The 21191-nt window shown below is 37.6% G+C and overlaps 1 protein-coding gene across 1 annotated transcript in view; it reads left to right on the forward strand.

Moving 5' to 3' along the window:
- Nucleotides 1-21191, forward strand: part of CNTN1 (contactin 1) — a 212273-nt gene that overhangs the window by 126320 nt on the left and 64762 nt on the right. Inside the window, exons 3-4 of the mRNA XM_050982023.1 lie at nucleotides 10388-10520; nucleotides 19140-19269. Coding sequence (XP_050837980.1) covers nucleotides 10406-10520; nucleotides 19140-19269 — 245 coding nt within the window. The 5' untranslated portion in view covers nucleotides 10388-10405. The remainder of the gene's footprint in view (nucleotides 1-10387; nucleotides 10521-19139; nucleotides 19270-21191) is intronic.

Consider the following 21191-nt stretch of genomic DNA (forward strand, 5'->3'; position numbering starts at 1 on the left):
AAACAGGGAAAGGCCCTGTGTCTGGGCCATGTCAGAAATGCAGTAAATACAGATAGGCTGGGCAGGACCTGTAGGCAGTTGTTTAACTGAGTCTGTGGGGACTCTGTTCCTTTGCATGGAAAAAGATGGAGTTGCTGCAAGATGTGACAGCCTGACATTGCAATCAGCAAAGTGAGTGAGGTTATTTTGATTTCTTGGCTTATCACCATAATGAAATAGCATTTCTAAGAGAATGCACTCATATGTTATGTTCAATAGAATAATTATCAACTAAAACATGTTTAATATTTGGCATTAGTTGATTCAAGTGGACTTCCTAATGCAGCTTTGATAACTAAAGAGAAATGTCTCTTTTTGTGGCTGATTTGCCTAAACTGTATTTATTTACATACTGAAATATATCTTTTAACACCAAAATATGAAACTTGGAACAAGATCCCTAAAATAAAGTTTTCTAGGCTTCATTCCTGCAAATTGGTGGCTGCCTCTTGTGATTTTGTTGTATATTTTCACTCTATATTTAAATATTTGCAGCCATGTCAGTAGATCAGGCTTTGGTCTTTTATGTATCAGTTTGGGTTTTTTGTTTTGGCTTTTTTCTTCTTGATATTCAAGTATACAAAGCAAAGCAGTATGTTCTGCATGTATAAAGTCAAGCTATTCTCTTTTGGTTATATTTTTAGACTTGTTATTGCATAGAAGTGATCTTAAAGAGTTTTATGCATTCAGTCATTAAACTGCTTAGTAATAGTTTTAATAATATAGTTCTCATACTTCACATACATTATTGCATTATTGTATTATTGTATTTCAGAGGTAAAATACTGGCATTTTCAAGTGTATTCCATTACAAAGATAAAACACTCACACTGTCAGGGAGCTTATCTTTCCCATCATTGTAAAAATTCAGCATCAGGTGCATTTCAGTGAAGTTTTGGTTGTTTTAGGGGGGGATTGCCAGATGTGGTTGCCTGCGCGAGGTGAGCCTGCAGCAGCTCCCCGTGCCTGTGAGAGCCTGCAGTGATGCTCAGCAGCTCCCAGTGCATGCCCAGCTCTGTGTGTGGCTGGCCACCTACAGCAGCAGAGTCAGCAGCAGAAGCAGCCCCAAGAGCGTCAGGCTGTCTGGCTGATCAGGATGGATCCCTGAGTGGAAAGCACACATGCATACACGCCTGCACCCCTCTCTGCTGTGGCTGCCCTTAGGCACCCACCCTGCCCAGGACCTGGCCCTTGGTGCCCATCTGTTCCCAGCTGCTGGCAGCAGCACCAGTACCTGCTCCCAAGCCTCTTGCTGTACTTGCTGGCTGCTTTATGGCTGCTGGCAATCTCACTGGCATTCACACCCACCGCCACATATCTAATCAGCTTCCATAGCTGCTGACACCCTGGATACATGGATCCTGCAGCCTGTGGCCCCTTGTCCAGTTGCCACCACTCAGACCTTTGACACATTATGTTGTCTCTCACTGCTGCCACCACAGGGACCTGGGCTCCTGGTCCCATCCCAGTGGTGGGCACATGGTCTATCCACATTCATGCACACAGAATGGGGACCCATCACCCAGAAGAGTCACAACCAGACCCTTTTGTCCCATTGCCTGTCCATTTTCCTGTCTCTTCTCTTCCTCGATCCACCTTGATTTAATCTAAGTGCAATCATGAGGTCAAGATTTTGAGTAGCTTTAGGAAAATACAATTTCTTATGTCAGGTGAAGTGGTTTTGGCACAGGGATTTCCGAAGGCTGTTCTGATGGTATGTGTCCTCGTGTCCCTCCTTGTTGACTAAGTGTTAGGAGAGATTTCTGTACATGCTGTGTGCCTCTGAGGATGTGCTGGCATTGACAGGTAACTCATGTATTAAAAGTATCAACTGACAATTAGGAGACAAGAAACTTAGCTTTCAAGGAATTAGTTTTATTCTTGTTTTTCTCCCCAAAAATCTGAATACTACAGAAATAATGCTTTAGTTGTAGGTCATGAAACCAGTAGAATGAAACCACTGCTTGTCTGCTAAAATGTCCAGAGCACAGCTAAGCCCACCTCATGAGTATGTACCCTTGAAAAGGAGTCTTTAAAACACAGAGGATCTTTGAAATGGTGATGGCAGCTCAAACCTATAAAAAATGCCAGTGGATCTCACCAACATCTGTTCTGAAATCTGTAAGCTTAAAACCAAAAGGCACAAATAATGTATTGTTCCAAAATCCACCAGCAAGTTCTAGTAAACATTAAATTGATTTTCCTTTTTTCTCCTTTTTGCAGCTGCTAGTCTGATTCAAACTGTTTATTCATAGGATGAAAGAGATGTTTTTAAGTATTCTCAACAGTTCCAAATGATTGATGTAAATTTAAAAAATGCTACTCTGATTTCAAGAGAGTTGCTAGGAAACATGCATTTTGAAGATGAAATCTCCCACTGAGCTTGTCCTTGGCTGTATAATAAGTAGTATGTTTTAGGGTGTCCTGAGTTGCAGATTATATGGATAAACTGTTAAATTTTTATGTATATAAATACATCTGCTGGGAACTTATTGAATATACATGAGTCATTCCAGTATCTCCACTTACTGATGAATAACAAGGTATTATTAAGTTCAAGAAAATGTGAAAATCAAATGAAAATGCCAAGAGCATGATAAAGATTTTTATACATCTTCATTTCATTTTTCTGGAACATAAAATAATTTTTTTCCTTAGAAATTGATCTCTTTAAGATTTAATTTCAATATAATGTTCTGATTAGTATTTTTTTCTTTTATAAACTTTAACAACATTTAAAGCTCAAATAAAGACATCAATTATACACTTAATTTTTCTAAAGACGGTAATGTGTTTTGTCCCTTAAAAGTTATTGGCCAAAGTAACCTAAAAATCTCTCTTATCATGCAGGAATACACAGTTTTAGTAATGGATATTTATTTGTATTAGTGGCTGATGTTTTTTCATGCTGATTTTAGAAACATGGGTATGTTTGGTTACCTTGGAGTCAAATTTAAACTGCTTGGTCTTTAAGACACAAGTGGAAGCTACTTGTACATGTGGGAACAGAGTATTATGCTGTTCTGCGGGATGCTCAGGACTTGGAAGGAGGTTTATTGATTTTTGTTGCTGAAATATTTTACCAGGCAGTCTTTAGGCAGCAAAGCCCGTACAAGCAAGCTTTCAGAAGAGTGAGTAATGCCTGTGAGTTATGATAGTAGTGAGTGATCTTTTTTCATTTATTACCTTAGAAGAAAGAGCAACCAATTACTGATAGAGCAAATAGTGTGGATAGGGACTGTCTGTCTGAGCCTATGTTGCTGATGTGAGAATTAAAGACAGTGTGTAAGTAGCACTAAGGAAGACTTCATGATCTGATGTATTTCAAACTAAGTTTTTGCACCTGCCTAAAGAAAAGTAACTAAACTGTATTAATGATTAATAGTAAAGATGAGTTGTTGAGTTTACCACAAATTAGAAGATGCCTAATGTTCCTGAAAATATATGTTTGTAATAGTATTTCCAGATGATAATTTGTTACAGAGGTGTTGGTTAGCTGAGCTGTGACTGCTCTAATGCCCTTGCAGGGAAGAAAATTAATGTTGATTCATAATGAATCAGTGGATGCAAGTAAGAAAAATAAGACATATTGTTAGTTCTGTAAACTATTAAGGACAAAATAGCAAAAAGAAGAAACAGAGAGAAACAATGAAAATGGGAAGTATGATGCTGCCTGTGTTGGTGCATTCTTCCTCAAGTGCAGGAACCTGCATTTGCCTTCATTGCATTTCAGACAACTCTTTTCTGTCTATCTTTGCAACCTGCTAAGGCCCTTTTGAAGGGCTCACAGCACTCTGCAGTATCAGCCCTCCTGTCAGGTTTGTGTTGTCAGTAAACTTACTGAGGATGCATCTTTATCCAAGTCATTGATGAATGCATTAAACCATACTGGGCGCAGTACTAGTGACAGGACTCCAGATAAACCCTCTGCCACTTGTGATACTGTGGGATCTGCTGTTCAGCCAGTTCTCAATCCACCTCGCTGTCCACTGATCCAGACTGCACTTCTGGAGTTTTCCTGTGAGGATGGTGCAAGACAGTGTTCAAAACCTTGCTGAAGTTGAGCTAGAAAATACTCCTGCTCTGTCCTCATTCATCCAGGCAGTTGTTTTATTGTAGAAGGTAATGAGGTTGGTCAAGCATGACTTTCCTTTAAGGAATCTTCCTTGCCGACTCCTGATTGCTTTCTTGTCATCAGTGTAGATAGAGATGGCCTCCAGAATGAGGCACTACATCAGCTTTCTGAGGATTGAGGAGAGGCTGACTTTTTTGAAGATCAGAGTGGCCTTTGCTTTCTTCTGGTCCTCAGGGACCTTTTCTGATCACCACAGCCTTTCAAAGATAATTCCAAGCAACCTTGTTAGGCTTGTTCATTGTTAGGGTGTCCATCAGCTTTCTTTGAGCATCCTCGTGTAACCAGTGTTCCCACTCCATTTAGCAATGGGCCCACATTATATCCTTTGTTTTCCTTTTGGTTTTGGTGCAGTTGAAGAATCCCTTCTTGTCTTCCTTGTCATCTTTGTCCAGATTTAATTCCAGGTGATATTAAATTCCAGATCACCTCCAAGATACTGCTTCTTTGTATTTCTGAGTCAATGTTTATTAAACAAAATCACAGAGCTGGTTGAGTTATCCAGCAGTGAAAGAATCACTTGCTAATTTAGCCTGTTAAAATATATTAATAAACTGATTCTGGGTTTGTTTTTGTTTTTTTTTTTTTTTTTTTTTTTTTTTTTTTTTTTTTTTTTTGTTTTGTTTTGTTTTGTTTCGTTTTGTTTTGTTTTGTTTTTTATTTTTTTTTAATTATTGGTTACTTGACACCAGTAAGCAGTTAAAAAGCATGGAGTTATTGGAGGGGAAGAATTAGCTTGCATGTTGCTGCAGCTTTGTGCTTTTTTGTTATGTCATTGCATATTGTCCTTGAAATTGTAAATTCTGTTCGAGAAGAGTATCTTACTTATGGGCTATCAAATTGATGTACTTTTTAGCTGGATTTCATTCATGTGAAAGGGAGAGTGTTCTTTATATAGGATGAAGTGGAAAATATTAGAAGCACAATTTTTGGTGATGGACTGTTTGGGCCAGTGGACAGTATTGTGAGGAGTGGATTTGAGATTCCATTTCCACTTGAACAAATCTGTCAAAACCAAAGATTTGAATTATAAAAATCATAAGGTAAGTGTTTCTACAAGCCTTTATGAAGGGAACTAAAGTCACTTTTGGACTTCTAAGTGAGAGCCAGCTAACACCTAAAGTCTCTTGCAGATGCAGCGGTGCTATAAGAGCAGGGCTGGCATGGAACTTTGCTTACAGCAATCCTAGACCACTGGAATGAGACAAATCTGTGCAGTGGCAAGAAACTTGACTGTCATCACTTTTCCAGTAATAGAGAAAGCTATAAATGCTAGTGGCTAAAGTATTGGCTTCAGAAGTAAATTGGATTGTGTGGGGGTGATGGCTGAGAAGCCAGAGTTATGAACAAGAGTCAGTGTCCTTTTTAATGGCACATTTTTACCCAGATTGTCATTTTACCCAGAACTTGTTCATTGATCACAAAATGAATTTGCAAAGGCCAAAATAGCAAAAAAGGACAAAAAGTGATACAATAAATAATATGCAATGTACATAATTGTTTATTTAAACTGTTTTGTGGTATTTCTACGTACTGAGTAACTAATAAGATTTTTGAGGAGTTACTTATCATAGAAGAAAATGTCAACTCCGTTAAGAAAATAAAGACGAGGAGCGATTACATGCTTACAAAAATCACTGAAAGAGTCTGAAGTAAAAACAAATACAAAACACTGATTAGGCTGAAGTATTGTGTGACTCCTAAAAGACTTTGATTATAACTTGCCACTGTGTTAATTTGTGAGTGAATTATTGCAATTATATATATTCATTTTTTGAGAAAGGGTAGAGAGCCGCATATTTCTTCTAAATTGTTGTATCTATTTTGCAGTCTAATCTGGACAGAATCTCTACCAATTCTGAGACTTGAATGTCTATAATTATCATTATATACCAGGAAATGACGTTCATAATGTGCATCTTGATTTACCTCTTCTAGCTAAGTGTACCATGCCAGAGCTCCTGAACACTTTCTTCTGCCCCCTCTCTTCCCCTTCAGCACTTGGGGGTTCCTGACTGGAGCCTGGAGTGGATGTCAGGGGCTGATGCAGTAATCATGCTGCTGCCACACTGAAGGCCTTGGCAAGCGAGGTTCAGGAAAGCTCTTCCATGGTAAATGTTGAGATTTACTGACAGAGGCAACTGGTATTCTCATACATCTTTACCTATCTATATCTCCTTCACTTTCTGCCTTCTTTTCTAGCAGCCCTTTTGGGTTGGTTTATTGCTTCCATCTTCCCATAGATCCTACATGTCCCACATGGCATTCCATTCCTCTGTGGTGTTGAGATCTTTTCTTTGTCTCCTCTTCATCCCTTCAACCTCCCCCACTGTTGCTCTTCTGTCCCTTGTCTATCCCTATCCCTTCTTGATTTCAAATCTGGTAGATTATGTACCTTGTTTGTGCTGCCTTTGATCTTGCAAATATTTATTCAACTGACTTCAATTACCTGCTGTTTGTAATTTGTTTTTGTGTCCACCCTATAAATGCTTTATGGCCTTGCAAAACAATGATGTCATCTGCATGTTTGGATTTAGCAGGGAAGTGATGGAAAACACTGTCTGCTTCCATAGCTGTAAAATAGGTGTATTTTTTTCTTAAATAAATGCCAAAGTACACTGTAGATCTGAAGAAAGCTTCATATGACAGAAAACGTAGACATTTTCCTAAAGTGCATTTTGAGAGATTAAAGAATACTTACAATTGGATACTGTAGAGAGACAGGTTTACTCTTGTGTCCTGGGAACACCTCTCATCCTAATGAAGCATCACAAGACACTGCAAGCCTCCAGAAGCACTCTGGCAGGTCTCTGTGTTCAAAATTCAATGTGCTTCTCATTCAGCAGCCAATGCCCCAGTTTTTTACACCTCCTTTGGGGATTGCACACCAGACAGCTCACCAGAACTTGGGTTTTTTGAATCTAGCAAAGACACTGTAGTGGTGACTGCTTCTTTTTGGGAAACTGTACAGTTGAAAGGGACCTAAGTGTGTTGATGAGCATTAGTTAGTAATTAAACATGGCATGGTTGCATTTAAATGACTGCTCATTTTAATATGTATTTTTAAAGTGTCTTGTTTTCTGAAATGGTGATGGTTTGTTTGGAAGAAGAAGGATAGTGTACTGTGCAGACTGAAGGATATATGTCCAGATATGTAGACACTCTGTGCTTTTTCAGAGGAGAAAGGTGATTAGCTGTTTGTTTGTCCAGGAATGATTTTTAATTAGGCAGCATTATCCCTCTCACTCTGCAAAGAAAAAAGATTGAGAGCCGTAGAGCAAAAGTAGATTGTGCTGCCTGAGCACTGCAGCCCACAGTGCTGCCTCTGGCACCAGTGCTGCTACCTCAGATATGCCGGGACCACTCCTTGGGCAGCTGGGTGGTGACACTGTGCACAGCTCTGCCACCTGACCCACACAGCAATAACCTGTGTGCTGTCTCATCTCATAGCAGCCAGGCCTGCCAAAGTTCAGCAGAGCGATGTGAAGCAGCTTCTCACCCGCAAGCTGAGAGGAATCAGGAGGGATGGCTGTGCTATATATACAGAACCCACTCAGCCGAAACAAGTGAGAGGAGGGAAAGGATTTAAATCCTGGCAGGGTGGATATTTTTGTCTCTGAATAAAATGAAGTATTTATAGCATTTACTGACACAATTCTTATTTACTGCAATTGGAGCCATTGTTCAGACCGGTTTGGTTTTTTTTTTTTTCTCCTGGGCCTGCAAAAAGGGATTTTTGGGGAACTAGAGGACATTGTATCTTTCCAAAATCGAACCTAAATTCTGCTGAAGAGAGGGAGGATGGATTTTCCATCTCTGACTATAATGTCAGAGAACACAGTGCTCTTAACAGTCTCCTCTATCAATACACTTGAACACAGTTATTATCGTCGTGAGCTGCTGTGTAATTACCATTGTTCCCTAAAGAGTTCCTGTTTCTTTGCTATTTAATTATGTGCATTATTTCAGCATAACTATGCAATTTACTCGTGTCATTTGGAAACAAATGTTTCAGGGAAGCAGTTCCACATCACAAGGATGTCATAGTCTGGGCATGGCTGCTGGAAAAGCATACAAAGTCATTTCTTGAGCAAACCTACCACTCTCTTGTGGATGAATCATAGAGACACAGTAGTTCATACGTTGGTCAAGGTAGATACCTGAAATAGTTGTGGATGTCCTTTGTGTGACAGAATCTGAAGAAACTTTAGTGCCAACAAATGGGAATGTAAAGACATTTAGTAAATCTTTCTCCTTGGATCCAGCTACAGTAAGCATATGTGTTTGTTGCCAATCTAAGAACCTTTTTCTAGGGAATGTTTCTAAATAAATCTCAGTTCTGGGGAATCACTGTTTAACTCTTGTCTGTCTTTTGCTGAGCACAGTTTTAATGTAACAGCCATAATTGTAGGGTCATATAGCTTTTAACTTTTCATTAAGGATTTATTCTGCTTAAAAAGGGGAAAAATGTGACATGCAACACATTTCTGTATTTCTGACCAGAAGATTTTCTCGTGATATTTCTTGTCATTTTCCTGCCTTATGAGTTTATCAAAACACTCTTGAAAATCTGTTCTAAGGAAAGTTCACTGTTTGAGGCATAGTGAAATGAACATTTTAGCATAATTCTGAGAAAGAGGGGACAAGTAAAAGGCCCCAGTGGCCAAGACACATTCCTAGCCACCTCATGGGGAGATGTGAGACATATGGATTGCAGCAGGCATGTCTGCCAGCAGCTCAGATGAGAGGCTCTCTGTAAAAAGGGCAGGATTTATCCTGACCATACTTAGGGAGTCAAGTGTATTTTACTTGTGCTTTGTAATTTAAAATTGTCCCTTTCTTGGTGTTGGAGGTGGGAAATGGGACAGTTTCAAAACAAGATTTAAAATATCTGGATTTTGGAAATGAATAATTTAGTAGAATTTGTGATGTGGAAAGGGCAAGTATCATGGTAAAAGGTGGATGTCACTGTCAGAGTCATCAATTCCTGGCATGGGAGGCTGGAAAGCAGGAACATTGAGACTACACCTTGCTAAAAATGACAATGCAGTATTAGAATCATAGAATCATTTAGGTTGGAAAAGACCTCTTGAGATCATTGAGTCCAGCTGCTAGCCCAGAACTGCTCAAGTTTACACTAAACAATGTCCCTAATCTACAAGTATTCTTTTTTTAGCATATACCTTGTTCTGGGATGCTTATTACTGAAGGGTGTTTAAGTATGTATAAGCATATTTTATAAAAAATGAAATAGTAACAAAATGAATATACTGAGGGGACTGGGTGATATCAGCATATGCCTGAGATGCAGTATTCTGTCAGAGATAAGCTGGAAGCCTTCTTTGCATGAAGTTCTTAATGAGTGCTGGAGCAGAACCAATCAATAAGCAAGAACGAGGTGTGATGGATATAAAGGATGGATATAAAGGATGTATTTATATATTTGTGACAAGAAATCCATCAAAAAAAAAAGGTAGAGGATTGCACACTGCAAACATGATGACACATTTCTCTAAAGAAATAAATAATTTTCCCCAGCAAGAAAAAACTAGCAAAATATTCTGATTGGAAGTAGTAACAAATCTTACAAAAATGTCTGAAAAATAATTTTAAAAATCTTAGAATATTCAAAAGAAGCTGCATGCTTTTTTAGCTTGGTTTTAGTATATATGTGGGCAGAGTTTCTCCCATATGGAAAAGAGAAACCTTTGAAAACAACATTGCAATAATGATTATATTCATTACTAAAAAGGAAACTCATGAAAAATATAACCACTTTTGTGAAGGACCATTAACTGTATATTAAAAGTTTAAAACGGTGATATACTAGACAAAATGAATATGAAAGAGATGCATGGACTTTAGTTTCACTGTAGTCTTTTTTAGAGATTTTGAAGGCATTAATTGCAATGTAGGATTTACTGAGGTGGAGGATAGAATCCAGAAGAGGAGTGTAAAAAAGGATCTTCAGTTTTAACATTTACCATAATATACCATCACCAGAACATCTGAGTACTCTGAAACAGAGTGCTCTCTGAATAATAGATATAATTAATTTGTCCCAGAAATTCTGATGATGCCTTTATTATTCAAAAGATTCTCTCCTATATTAACTCTGAAGTATTCAGTTTAGTCACATCATCGGCCAGGCCAAATGTGATATAAGATAAAGCCTTATGTCAGTGTTATTGACTCTCTCTTCTTTCTCTGTAACAGACATTTTTAGTTCTCTGAATGATGGGATTGAAGTGTACAATTCCTTTTGAGATGATGGCTGAACAGAAGATAACCATTTGGTTTTTCATCTATCATCTTATTACACCCTGTTTTGTCTACTCCCTGGCAGTAGGTAAGACTATCTTCTCTGTTAATTCCTTAAAGGAACTGTTGTTAGTTTTATGTGTTTCAAGGACAATTAGAATATTTTTATGGCTTTAATTTATTTGTGCTGAAACAACAAATTACTAAATGTGAAGAATGAAACTGGCAGGAAGCATATTTATTACAATGGCTGCCATAATAAAAAGTTTGAAAAAAGACAGATCTGGACTTTAAATTTGGCATTGTCTAATTTGATTTACAGAATGAAATCTTTTTCTAGATTATAAAAAGTATATCAATTGTCTGTTGTGCACAGATGATCAACATGTTTAGAATAATAAACAATAATAAAAACAAAATTCTGTATTATTGACACCATCTAAAATTCATAATTTTTTCAGAAGCCCGGTGTAGTGGTAGTTTTTCATAATACAGTGTGGTAATTCTGCATATTCTGACTTCAATTTTTTATTCTGACTTCAATTTTTAATTAAAAAATTATATTTTTTTCATAAATAGAGGTGGAACCATAATAATAACATTCTGGAGTCATATTTCTAGCTTTTGCATTTAGAGAAATGTTTGCAATTGAAATTTTAGTTCCATTTTAAGAGAGTGAGGTCTGTGAAAAGGCAAAATTCCAACTGTTCCAAACAACTTGGAGATTTATAAAGCTTGTTTCAGATTTCCATGCCAATTCAAATGAATGCTGGGTTTTAGTTGCTGGGATGAATTTTTCTGTTAGTTGTAAACACAGCATGTACAAAATATCCATCGATATTTGAAAAGCGCAAACATTGTGTACTAATGTTTTGGTTAATTTCAAGGTAGGCTTTAGATCCTTCCCAAGTTTGAGGGTCACAGACTTGCTTCATCTGGGATGTCATTTCAGGCATTGCCTCAATTTCACTACCATGACACCATATTCCCTATTACTGAGTCAAAAAATCTGATTTATACTTTGATGTAAGCTCATTGCCTTTAAGAAATCAGTCCAGAGCTTGCAGGATGATTCCTGGTTTAGCAGGAACATTACTTTATTCTTTGGTTTTGAATGGTGTTCTTTAGTCCACATCTGAGTTTGAAAGAGGATTTACTGATGCCTAATTAAAATCAATACCTTCACAGTATATTTGCTGTGTGTTTCAAGAGTTTTTTTCTTTGTAAAGGTATGAGACTTGCTGATAGCACCAAAATTAAAACTTTAAGCTCACCACTTTAATTCAATTCTGGGCTTTTCCTGAAAGAACAAAATAATAATAAAAAAAGACTGTGAAGTGCTATCAGTAATGTTACCCACGTGATTTTGCTCTGGACCTGCTGGCATCAAACAAAACAATCAGCTACGGTAGCCACACAAGTGCTAGACACTGGTTGGTAAAAGGGGGAGTCAATCAGGGAGAACAAATGTTCAGGTAATTTCTTGACAGGCAGGATTGAATTATTAATGTTATTGTGTATTCTGCACATCACATTTATGCCCATCAGCCAAAAAAGCCTTGGCACCAGAATGTAGCTGCTGGCAAGTTCCTGAGAATGGCATTGGAAGGTCGTGTGCTGTGAGGGTAACAGCTAAGTGACATAGGAAGAACAGTGGGCTGTCATGACACTGTGTGCAGCATGAGTACACACTGACACTGTCATAGCAAGGCTCGTTTGATCTCTCACTGGGCTGTTATTCTTGGCACTCTTAGATTCCTACAAACACGATAGGAGCCATTGGTGTGAGGGATTGTGGATCCAGGGCAGGTTCTAATAGTGCTGTTACCATTCAAATACATTTCCTAACTTATCCCTCTGGTATGGAATAAATACTTGCTTGCATTTTTCATCAAAAGCCAAAGTTAAGACCTGTGACCATCTCTGAAGGTATGGCACCCCCTCCAGTGTGGAAGATTCCCAGTTTTATATAATCAGAGGGTGTTTGTTACTGCCAGTGTATTACTGCAAGGCTGAGTAGTGCACATACTCTCTGCTCCTGGACCTGCTCTACTTTGCATAAATCATTAAAGCAATAATTTTGCATAAATCATTAAATAACCTTTTGAGTGGAGAGAAAATCTCCTTCTCTTATCTAGGGTTTATGGCACCCATCTAGGTTATATAAACCTGGTGTGGCAGTCTTTGCTCAGCCCCAGCACTTGAATCTTGCTGGAGGGTTTCTTATTTCAAATGTGTTTGAGAGCTGCTGGCAGTCAGTCTTAATTGTCTTGAATGTATTTCTTGGCAATGAAAATGCCACTGTATCCAGAAAATATGTATCTGCAGTTACCAAGATGAAATATAACAGATTGCTTGAAAGTGTTCTCAGTGTGGTTAAAAATTGAAAGATACTGAAGAGAAAGAAGGAGCCCAAGTAGAGTGATCAAGTTCTAGGAGGTGTTCTTTCACACAGGATGTTATCAAGGGGAATGCTGGCAATATCAACAGTAATGGAGGACGTGTAAACTGGGGACAGTTTTTGAGTAATGGTCATGAGTTCTCATTAAAATAGCAAGACAGACCAAGTTCCAGAGTGACGAGGCAAGGTAACTGGAAGCAGATATGGAAAGCAGAGCATTTAAGAAGTTGTTTTATCACCTTTTAGCAAAACACACTTTCTCTGGAACTATATTTGTCTCCTCTTGCCTTCTGTGGTGCTGGATCTGCAGTTCTAGGTGGTTCTACTCTGTAAATTGCCTTTGGCAAGCTCATCTGTGATCTAGGTTTTTGCAATCCATGCTTCCTAAACAGACCTACTATTATATTAAGTGCTCTGGACCCAGGAAAATGTTAGCTTGCAGATACATTGTTTTGAGATGTCTCACCCAATGGATGTCCCCAAATTTAAAGATATCAGCCAAAAAAACTGAAAGTGATCAGAATTCATGTATTTGACTTAGCATTGAGAACCTTCAGCCTTTAACAGGTAGAAGTATTTGGGAAACAGAGAGCTAGCAACCTGAAGGTGCACTGACTTGAGATGTTGAGAATTGGGCCTGAAGAGATGACAGGCGTTCTGAGACTCTAAGAGCTGAGGGTTTTATTTGTTTTAAAATTGTTCTTTTTCTCACTGCAGGAAATTATTAAAAAATTTCCCAAAGTGAAATGCATATTTTTTTAGAATTTTAGAGTTTGCTTTAGAGTAAACACCTTGATTTTTTTTAGCCAGTTCTGTTTTGTGGAAATCAAAGGCAGAAATTGAGAACTGTTGCATTGACTGGCCGTTTCTCATCGGTGGTGAATGTGCATTTACTAAACAGAAGGGAAGCAAAGATTTTGTGAATCAGAGGTATAGGCATCAGAGGTATAGGCAGAGATCATCTTCTGCAGTGAGACAGGAGCAGTATTTATTTTCCAGGTAAATTAGTGCTTGAAATGTAGTCTTACAGATATAAACTGGTGAAGAAGCCATAAATAATTTGGTCTCCACTTACTGATAAAACATTCAGTTGTTACAAGGGCTGCTTTTCAGAGTGCGCTTTGAGTAGTGCAAGGCAAATGAGAGCAGCAAACTACTCCTCAGGGAACATATCAGTGATTGTCTGTCCACTGCCAAAAAAGTTATTTCATGCCTATTACTGATAATATTTGACTCTTCTCCACTTCCCCCTGACATTTCTCCAACACACTTCCAAGTTGCCTTTGACTCCCCTTTAGATTTGTGTCCTGTTGCTAAGTCTGAATTTCAAGTTTTTCTGTCATCCACTATTTCCCATGTAAATCAGTGAACTCAGGTGTGTCTTCAGATGGGATACTCACCCATCACCAAAAGAATTAAAACTGTTCTTCAACTACAGCTTGTTCTGTTCTTCCAAAAGGCTAATAAAAAACTTTAAACACCCTGTATTTTATTGTGCATAATAAATAGTAGATTGCATTTGGCTATGAAATTAATCAATAGTGAAAAATGTCCCTCTGATAATATGTTTCTCCTAAAATGTTCTACTTTTTAACTTGGAATTTGATAGTGCAGAGCCAGACAGCATCTGAGTTTCGGTCAGATCATTCTTTAGAAGGCAGCTTGTCACTCTGGTAAACTATTCTGAATTGTGCAAAATGAGGCAATAGTCCAAGGGTAAAAATGTCTGAACCCTTCTGCTTTTTAGGCAACCAAATTTCCAAAAATCACTAGGAACTGAAACTTCAGAGGAGGCTGGTAAAGCAAGAAAGCCAGTAAGATGCAGAGCCTCTCAGTGCAAGGCCGTTGTTTTGATGAGTACATGGGGATGCTGTTAGACAGCGTGCTGAATTTCTGAGAGTGTTGCCAATATTTCATTTGCACCAGGAAGGCTTGTGTGGGGAGATTGTGCAGAATAACTACTGCACTTTAGCTAATTTGCTGGTCACTGACTTTCCCATGGGATCAACATGTTAGGCTCTTAAGTCACTTTCCTAACACTTAGATTTTTAAGGAAGAACCACCTAAAAATTTAAATATTGAATAGGCAAATGGAAATATGTTTGAAATAGAATAATTAGTATTGGCTGACATTCCTCTTGGCAGTATGAGAAGACAAGAAAACTGTACTCTGTTAGGCACAAGTGGAGAAACTTGCTCTGCTAGGGGCTGGGGCTTTTCATACTTGAAACTTATTGTGAAGGAGAAACTACGTCATTAACTATGGGGCTCTTCAATGTCCTCACTGGCACATATGAAACAGAAGTTATTCTCCTGCTCCTTTGAGTCCAGAAAAATAGAGGCAGCCTTCCCAAAGACAGTCTTCATCTTTCATACAATATGAAGTGGGAGTGCTGGAGTGGTTACCTTTTCTGTTTGAGTGCTAACTGGCTCTTGGAAAATTATTTGCCTTTAGCATCTTGATGACTTACATTTACCCTCTCTCTCCATCATGGTGACTCTATGTTATGAATTTTTTCAACATGAACACATTACTGCTTCAGCACATAAGCTTCCCATGAATGCCAAGTACAACTTTTCCCACATGATTTAGAGAAGTAAAAAACCAATCAAGCCCCCAAACCTTAAATTATTCATGCTTGGACATTTTCCAGAACAGTAGGTTCAAAAAGGCAATTCTGAACTGGAGGCTAGAATCTACATTATTTAAAGCTTTTTATCACAGCATACAGAATTATTCGCATCTTCTAAAGAGACATAATATTTTCTTCCAAAAAAGAAGTAGATGAATAAACTTGATGCCTGTTTACCTTGTCTGTGTTGTCCCTGCTTGTATTTTAGAAGACCATTACATGCTACTGATGAGTGTCTGACATTCATAAATAAATAATCATAATGTGTTTGGTGATCACAGTGCTCAGAAATGTGGAAGTGCCATTTTGTGTTCCTCCATGCTTGGTAGAGATACTTCGGCTCATTACCAGACCATCTTGTTTTTGAGCATGAGCTTCTCAGACATGGGTGGGTCCTCATTTCTCTGACATATTGAAAACAGTAGAAGATCTACTTCTAAATACCAAATGGTTTCTGGTCTTGCAAGGCTGATGCAGAGCCTGACAACTTAGTTAAACTGATAATGAGTGGCTCCAAGGCTCTTACGTGCAGCATCCTTTAGCACTCAAGGTTAATCTAGCCGTGTGCCATGTCAACAGATCTTTGTCCCTCTCTCATGTTAAAATATGTAACTGGATACAACACTTGCAGGTAGATCAATACTCACACCCAACAGCTGTCTGTGACAGTCAATTTTGGCTATGTTGAGTGCCAGGGAAATAGATAGGTGTACAGGAAACAGAAAGAGAAGGAGAAGACTCATTATAAAATGTCACTTGGAGAATGAATGATTTGACTGCCTTCCAGAGGGAAAGATTCTTATACAGTAATCTCATCAGTTGAGGAAAGATTTTCTTGACCTTTTCACAGACTTCCTAATACATTTTAGCAATATTGAAAGGTCTGAGTCTTGTTCTCAGAATTTGATGAAGAATGCCTTTAACAGTCAGGTGATAGCTTCTGGTCCAATGTAAAATACAAATCGCAAGAAATTTACCCAAAACGTAGGGCACTGTTTGAGAGGTCAGAAAGCTGTCCATCCTTTTGTCTAAAGCAAGACCCAAACATAGGAAATGTGCTCTTCGTCACATCCTCAGTTTGTCTAATATATCCATTTTCTTCTTCTTTCCCTATTTTTCTTTTTCATGTAGGCTCAACATCAGTGAGCTGATGCTTTTTCTTGTACTCTTAGTCTTCCCTTTGTTACTCTCCAAACTTTGTCCCACATTCATGGTACTTTACTTCAAATGTAAACATTTCTTGCAGGTCTTTTCACAGCCCCTTTCTCTTCTCCCATGTGCTGTTTCATATCACTGGTCCACGTGGGGTCTTGCGGCTGAGAATAAAAGGTTTATTGTTTGCCATATCTGCAATTCAGTGTGCACATCCTATTCTGTGCAGACAGACACCTGAAACCAGATTCATAATAGATTGCAGCAGAAGTGCCTCTATAAAGCACATTTGATAGGTGTGAGAAGCAGACTTTCACTCAGTATAATTAATAGTGCTGGCAGCATTAAAAATGCATGCCATGAAATGCCTAAGTGCTCCGTAACATCATTTGAGTCCTAAGGTGAAGAGTCAGCTGCATTTGATATGGCTATTTGCTGCTGGAGGCTGTTGTTATTCTGTACTCATATTTAACAACTGCAAAGAACATGCCATCAGGTTTCTGGCTTAGTCATTCCGTTCTCTGAACATGTATGTGAGTCTTGCCTTTTCAGTCTGAAATTAGTTCTTCTCTTTGGTCTAGCAATATGTAGATTTTTATTCTGTATTGTGCTTTAAAATAGGAAAGAAAGCAGACCATTGCTCAAAAGCTCTGCCTTTCTAGCTGCTCTTCTTTGCTTCCTTGAAAGTATTTTCCTTACATGAATTAGTTTTTAAAAATTAAGTTTTCTTACTATATATCTCACAGTGTAGTAGTATCTTTTGTACTTCCTCCTGTCCTCAAGGGAAATGGTGGCTTTTTTACTATTTACCATTGATTTGAAGTCAAAAGGGATGTTGTTTTTTATCTGCAAACAAACTTCTTCTAGTACTGTGTCCATCTATGAATAGGGAATTAAAAAAAATAAAAAAGATATCTGCAGAAAGATTATTTAATGTATATGTGGTATTTTTTCACTGGTATAATTCCCATTCCTTAGGTATATAGAGAAATTCTTCTTTTACAGGATTCCTACAATCTCTCTAATTTATTCTAGAATGTTTTAGGACAAAACAGGAAGGACTTTTAAGGGCATGAATACAGAGTCATCGTTTGATTTAAGAACATTCATCTTTTACACTGCCAGTTTATTTACTGATCTGAGAAGATTTTTTAAAGTACAAGACATGTAACAAATTTTTATAGACAGCATAGATACTACTGCAAAATGATGGGATTTTCCATCCTTAACCATTGCTTTTGAAAATAATTTCCATCCTTAACCATTGCTTTTGATTTAAATTATTCAGCTGTCTCTGAAGATCTTATTAATGAAAGCTGTGTTTGTTTCATTTGTTTCCCTTGTATTCCAAGATTCTTGCAGTCATTTTACAAGTCTCTGGCATCTCTAGGATTTGAAGCAAATCTCTGAACTTGAATGGAAAGTGAACCTGTTAGCAATCATGTATTCATTTGTTCTCCCATGAATTTGCTTACAAGAGTCCAGACTGTTGTTTCAGTCTCAGTAGAGACCTGTGAGAATTAGACAACAGTGTTGTCTCAAAATTGTATCTATATGGAGCATCCACTGCCTCCTCCTCACAGAGTCATTCTGTACCTGGAATGCATATTTGACATTTTCACAGGAAAAAACTCATCCTGGATTTACTGAGAAGAATTTTCCCAATAGATTCAACCTTTGCTCTTAGCCTTGCTTCTTAGACCCCAAAGAGCAACCTTGTATGCTCGGAGGAGATAAAGGAGAAGGGAGCACAGCAGGGGTGAGCAGACCCTACCAACTTTACAACAGCATCCACAAATCAACAAGAAAGATTAAAAAATGCAGTTTGTGTTCAAACCTATTTTACATTTATTCACCTTTAAGTACTTGACTTTGCAAATTGTAATTATTTTCAGTGTAGGACCTTTTTAAAATTCTATATTGAAGTGTAGAAGCTAATACATAACTCAGCTTCAAAGGAAGGACAGGTGTGATCTGGAAACAATGTAGTTTTTGGCTTTGCTACCCTACTTAAGGGTTTTTTTCTCTTGTAGTAAAGATTGTTTCTAAATACATAAAATCATTGGAGATATTTAGGCTGTAAGATCAAGACTAGGGGTAGATCAGAACAAATATGGGTCGTTGTTTTGGATGTGGACCTTTTTGATCAGAATTTGTTGGTCTCTGTGAAGTAAGTTGGTCGCACTGTATTTCTAAGGGACTTACCTTCAGGTGCTAATTATCTCCACTTCTGGCCTAAACAGTGACAAATAATTAATTTCATCAGAGAAGACACACAAGGTAGTATTAGAGGAACAAAGTGTGAGTTGTTTGGTTCTCAGAAGGCAGGAATCAGTGAAGGACAGACAGCACTTTTGTTATCTGTACTGCTCCAGTTTTGCTGAAGCACATAGAATTTAACTTTGGGTGACTCACTATTTTGCCTTCACATTTTGATTCTTTAATGTGTGCTGCGAATTTGTCCCTTCAGTTTGACTGCTAGTTAAAAAGTGATTGATTTGAAACTCTGTTCTGTTTTCAGAGGAAGGAAACAAAGGTTATGGACCCGTTTTTGAGGAGCAACCTATTGATACCATCTATCCAGAAGAATCTTCAGATGGACAAGTTTCAATGAACTGCAGAGCTCGAGCAGTTCCTTTTCCTACTTACAGGTGACATCTACTGTTTTGATATGCAAATCTTGTGTATTTTATTCAGCAGCTATTTCAGATTGTTTTATTAAATGATTGACTGTGTTAAAAGGTTGGAGCGAAGTCTTCAAGGCAGGAAAAAATGCAGATACACAATTTTTGAGTAAGACTCAACCTTGATTTGATTTGCCAAAATGTCTAATCAGTATTAAAAACAGTATATTGTGTTAAATGTTTTCAAATTTTGAAAGAAATACTGATCCATAGGTAAATTTAAAAAAAAAGTGACCTTTATAAAAACTGAGAGGCTGTCCTTCCAGCTTAGGTTGAGGTTGGCAGAGATTTGAGTCTTTGTTCTTTTTGATTCAGAAAGATTTTTTTATTCTCTTTTGCTTTGAAAGGAGAAGTACTGATTGTTGAACCTCAGTATTCTACATCCCATGGTGGTTTTGCATCCTCTGTGTTGCAGGGCAGTGATCAAGAATGTGTCAGCTATGCTACTGAAGACATAAAAAACTTCATTCTGAAAAAACATTTCAGCTAGTTTTAATACAGGTTCTCATATGACTTCTTTCACAATAATTATATTATTGTAGAAAGCAATGCTTTGTTGTGCATTCATATAGTTTGTCAGCCATTATCTTCTCATAGTGTGGAGGGAAATGTACCTAAGATTATCAGTATTAAGACTGTGACTAAATTACAACCTGATCATTGGCAGAAAACTATTGTAACTGTACTAAAGACAGACATTATATACTGCCAGCAAAAGAGATCAATTTCAGAAAATTACCCCATGACCTGTCCCCAGTACTCACTGGAGAGAGTACATATGCTAAGATTTGATACCCTTTGCTGTACTTCCTATCCCTTCCAGTTGGTCCAGAGACTCCCCCAGCTCTGTCTGCAAGACTGTAAACACACCATCTATAAATGATTACAGGTTCTAAATAAATTTTGACATTCTTCTTTATCTATTGCGAGCTCAGCGAAATCTGAACTAGCAAAAACACTCTCAAAGAATTGCATTGCACCTCCAGAGCTTCTCTGTCTAGGATCAGATCTGACAATTAGCTCTGATAGGTGATGAGAATTGCAGTACAGAATAAGACCACTTTTCTTATTTCCTGACACATTATTTTTGGTATACCTCAATATGTTATCTTCATCTCAGCCCTCTACCAGTTATTGAGTCAAAATTCTTCTATCTCAGAGGTAAATAAATCCTTCCTGACATTTTTATAGCAGGATGAGCTGTCCTCAGCACATTTATACCTAGATATTTCTGAATAAAGGATATATTTATTTTTTCTAACACCAACATGTTGTGTTTCTCACAGGACTGAAGTGATATCTCTAGAACTCTATAAGATCAAAATACTATTTGCTGCATTTTTTAAATTCTTATATTTAATTTAATTTTTTTTTGTTTTGTTTTGTTTTGTTTTGTTTCTGTCTATGGCAATAGCAAGTTCCACTTCCAAAGGAGAACTCTGCATATTTTGGTACATCTTCAATAGTGAATGAACAGGTGGTGGGTGTATTATCATTGTCAAATGCTAATGCCTAACCTTATGTTATGAAAAAAGAAAATATTTATGCAGGAATAATGTTATGATCTTTAAATGTAATAAAAGATGCATCTTTGCTATTTGCATATAGGAGCCAGGCAGTTCCTTTTTAAGGCAACAGGCTCCCTCTTGTGGACACAATAATAGACACAAATATAAGTCGTGAGCAACTATGTTTTAACAAACTGTGTCACATCTCTAAGAAGAAAGAGAAACTGTTATGTTTGAAAGACCTCTGGAGTTCAAACCTGTGCCTCTTGCTGAAGGAAAACTTAAAAATTGTATAAAAATATATTAATAATTCCTGCATAGTATGTCAGAATTTATGAGTTATTTTTCATGTCGTTTTTCTTACCAGGTTTGCTTTTTGGG

Source organism: Serinus canaria, chromosome 1A, assembly GCF_022539315.1.
Source record: "Serinus canaria isolate serCan28SL12 chromosome 1A, serCan2020, whole genome shotgun sequence".
Lineage (NCBI taxonomy): Eukaryota > Metazoa > Chordata > Aves > Passeriformes > Fringillidae > Serinus > Serinus canaria.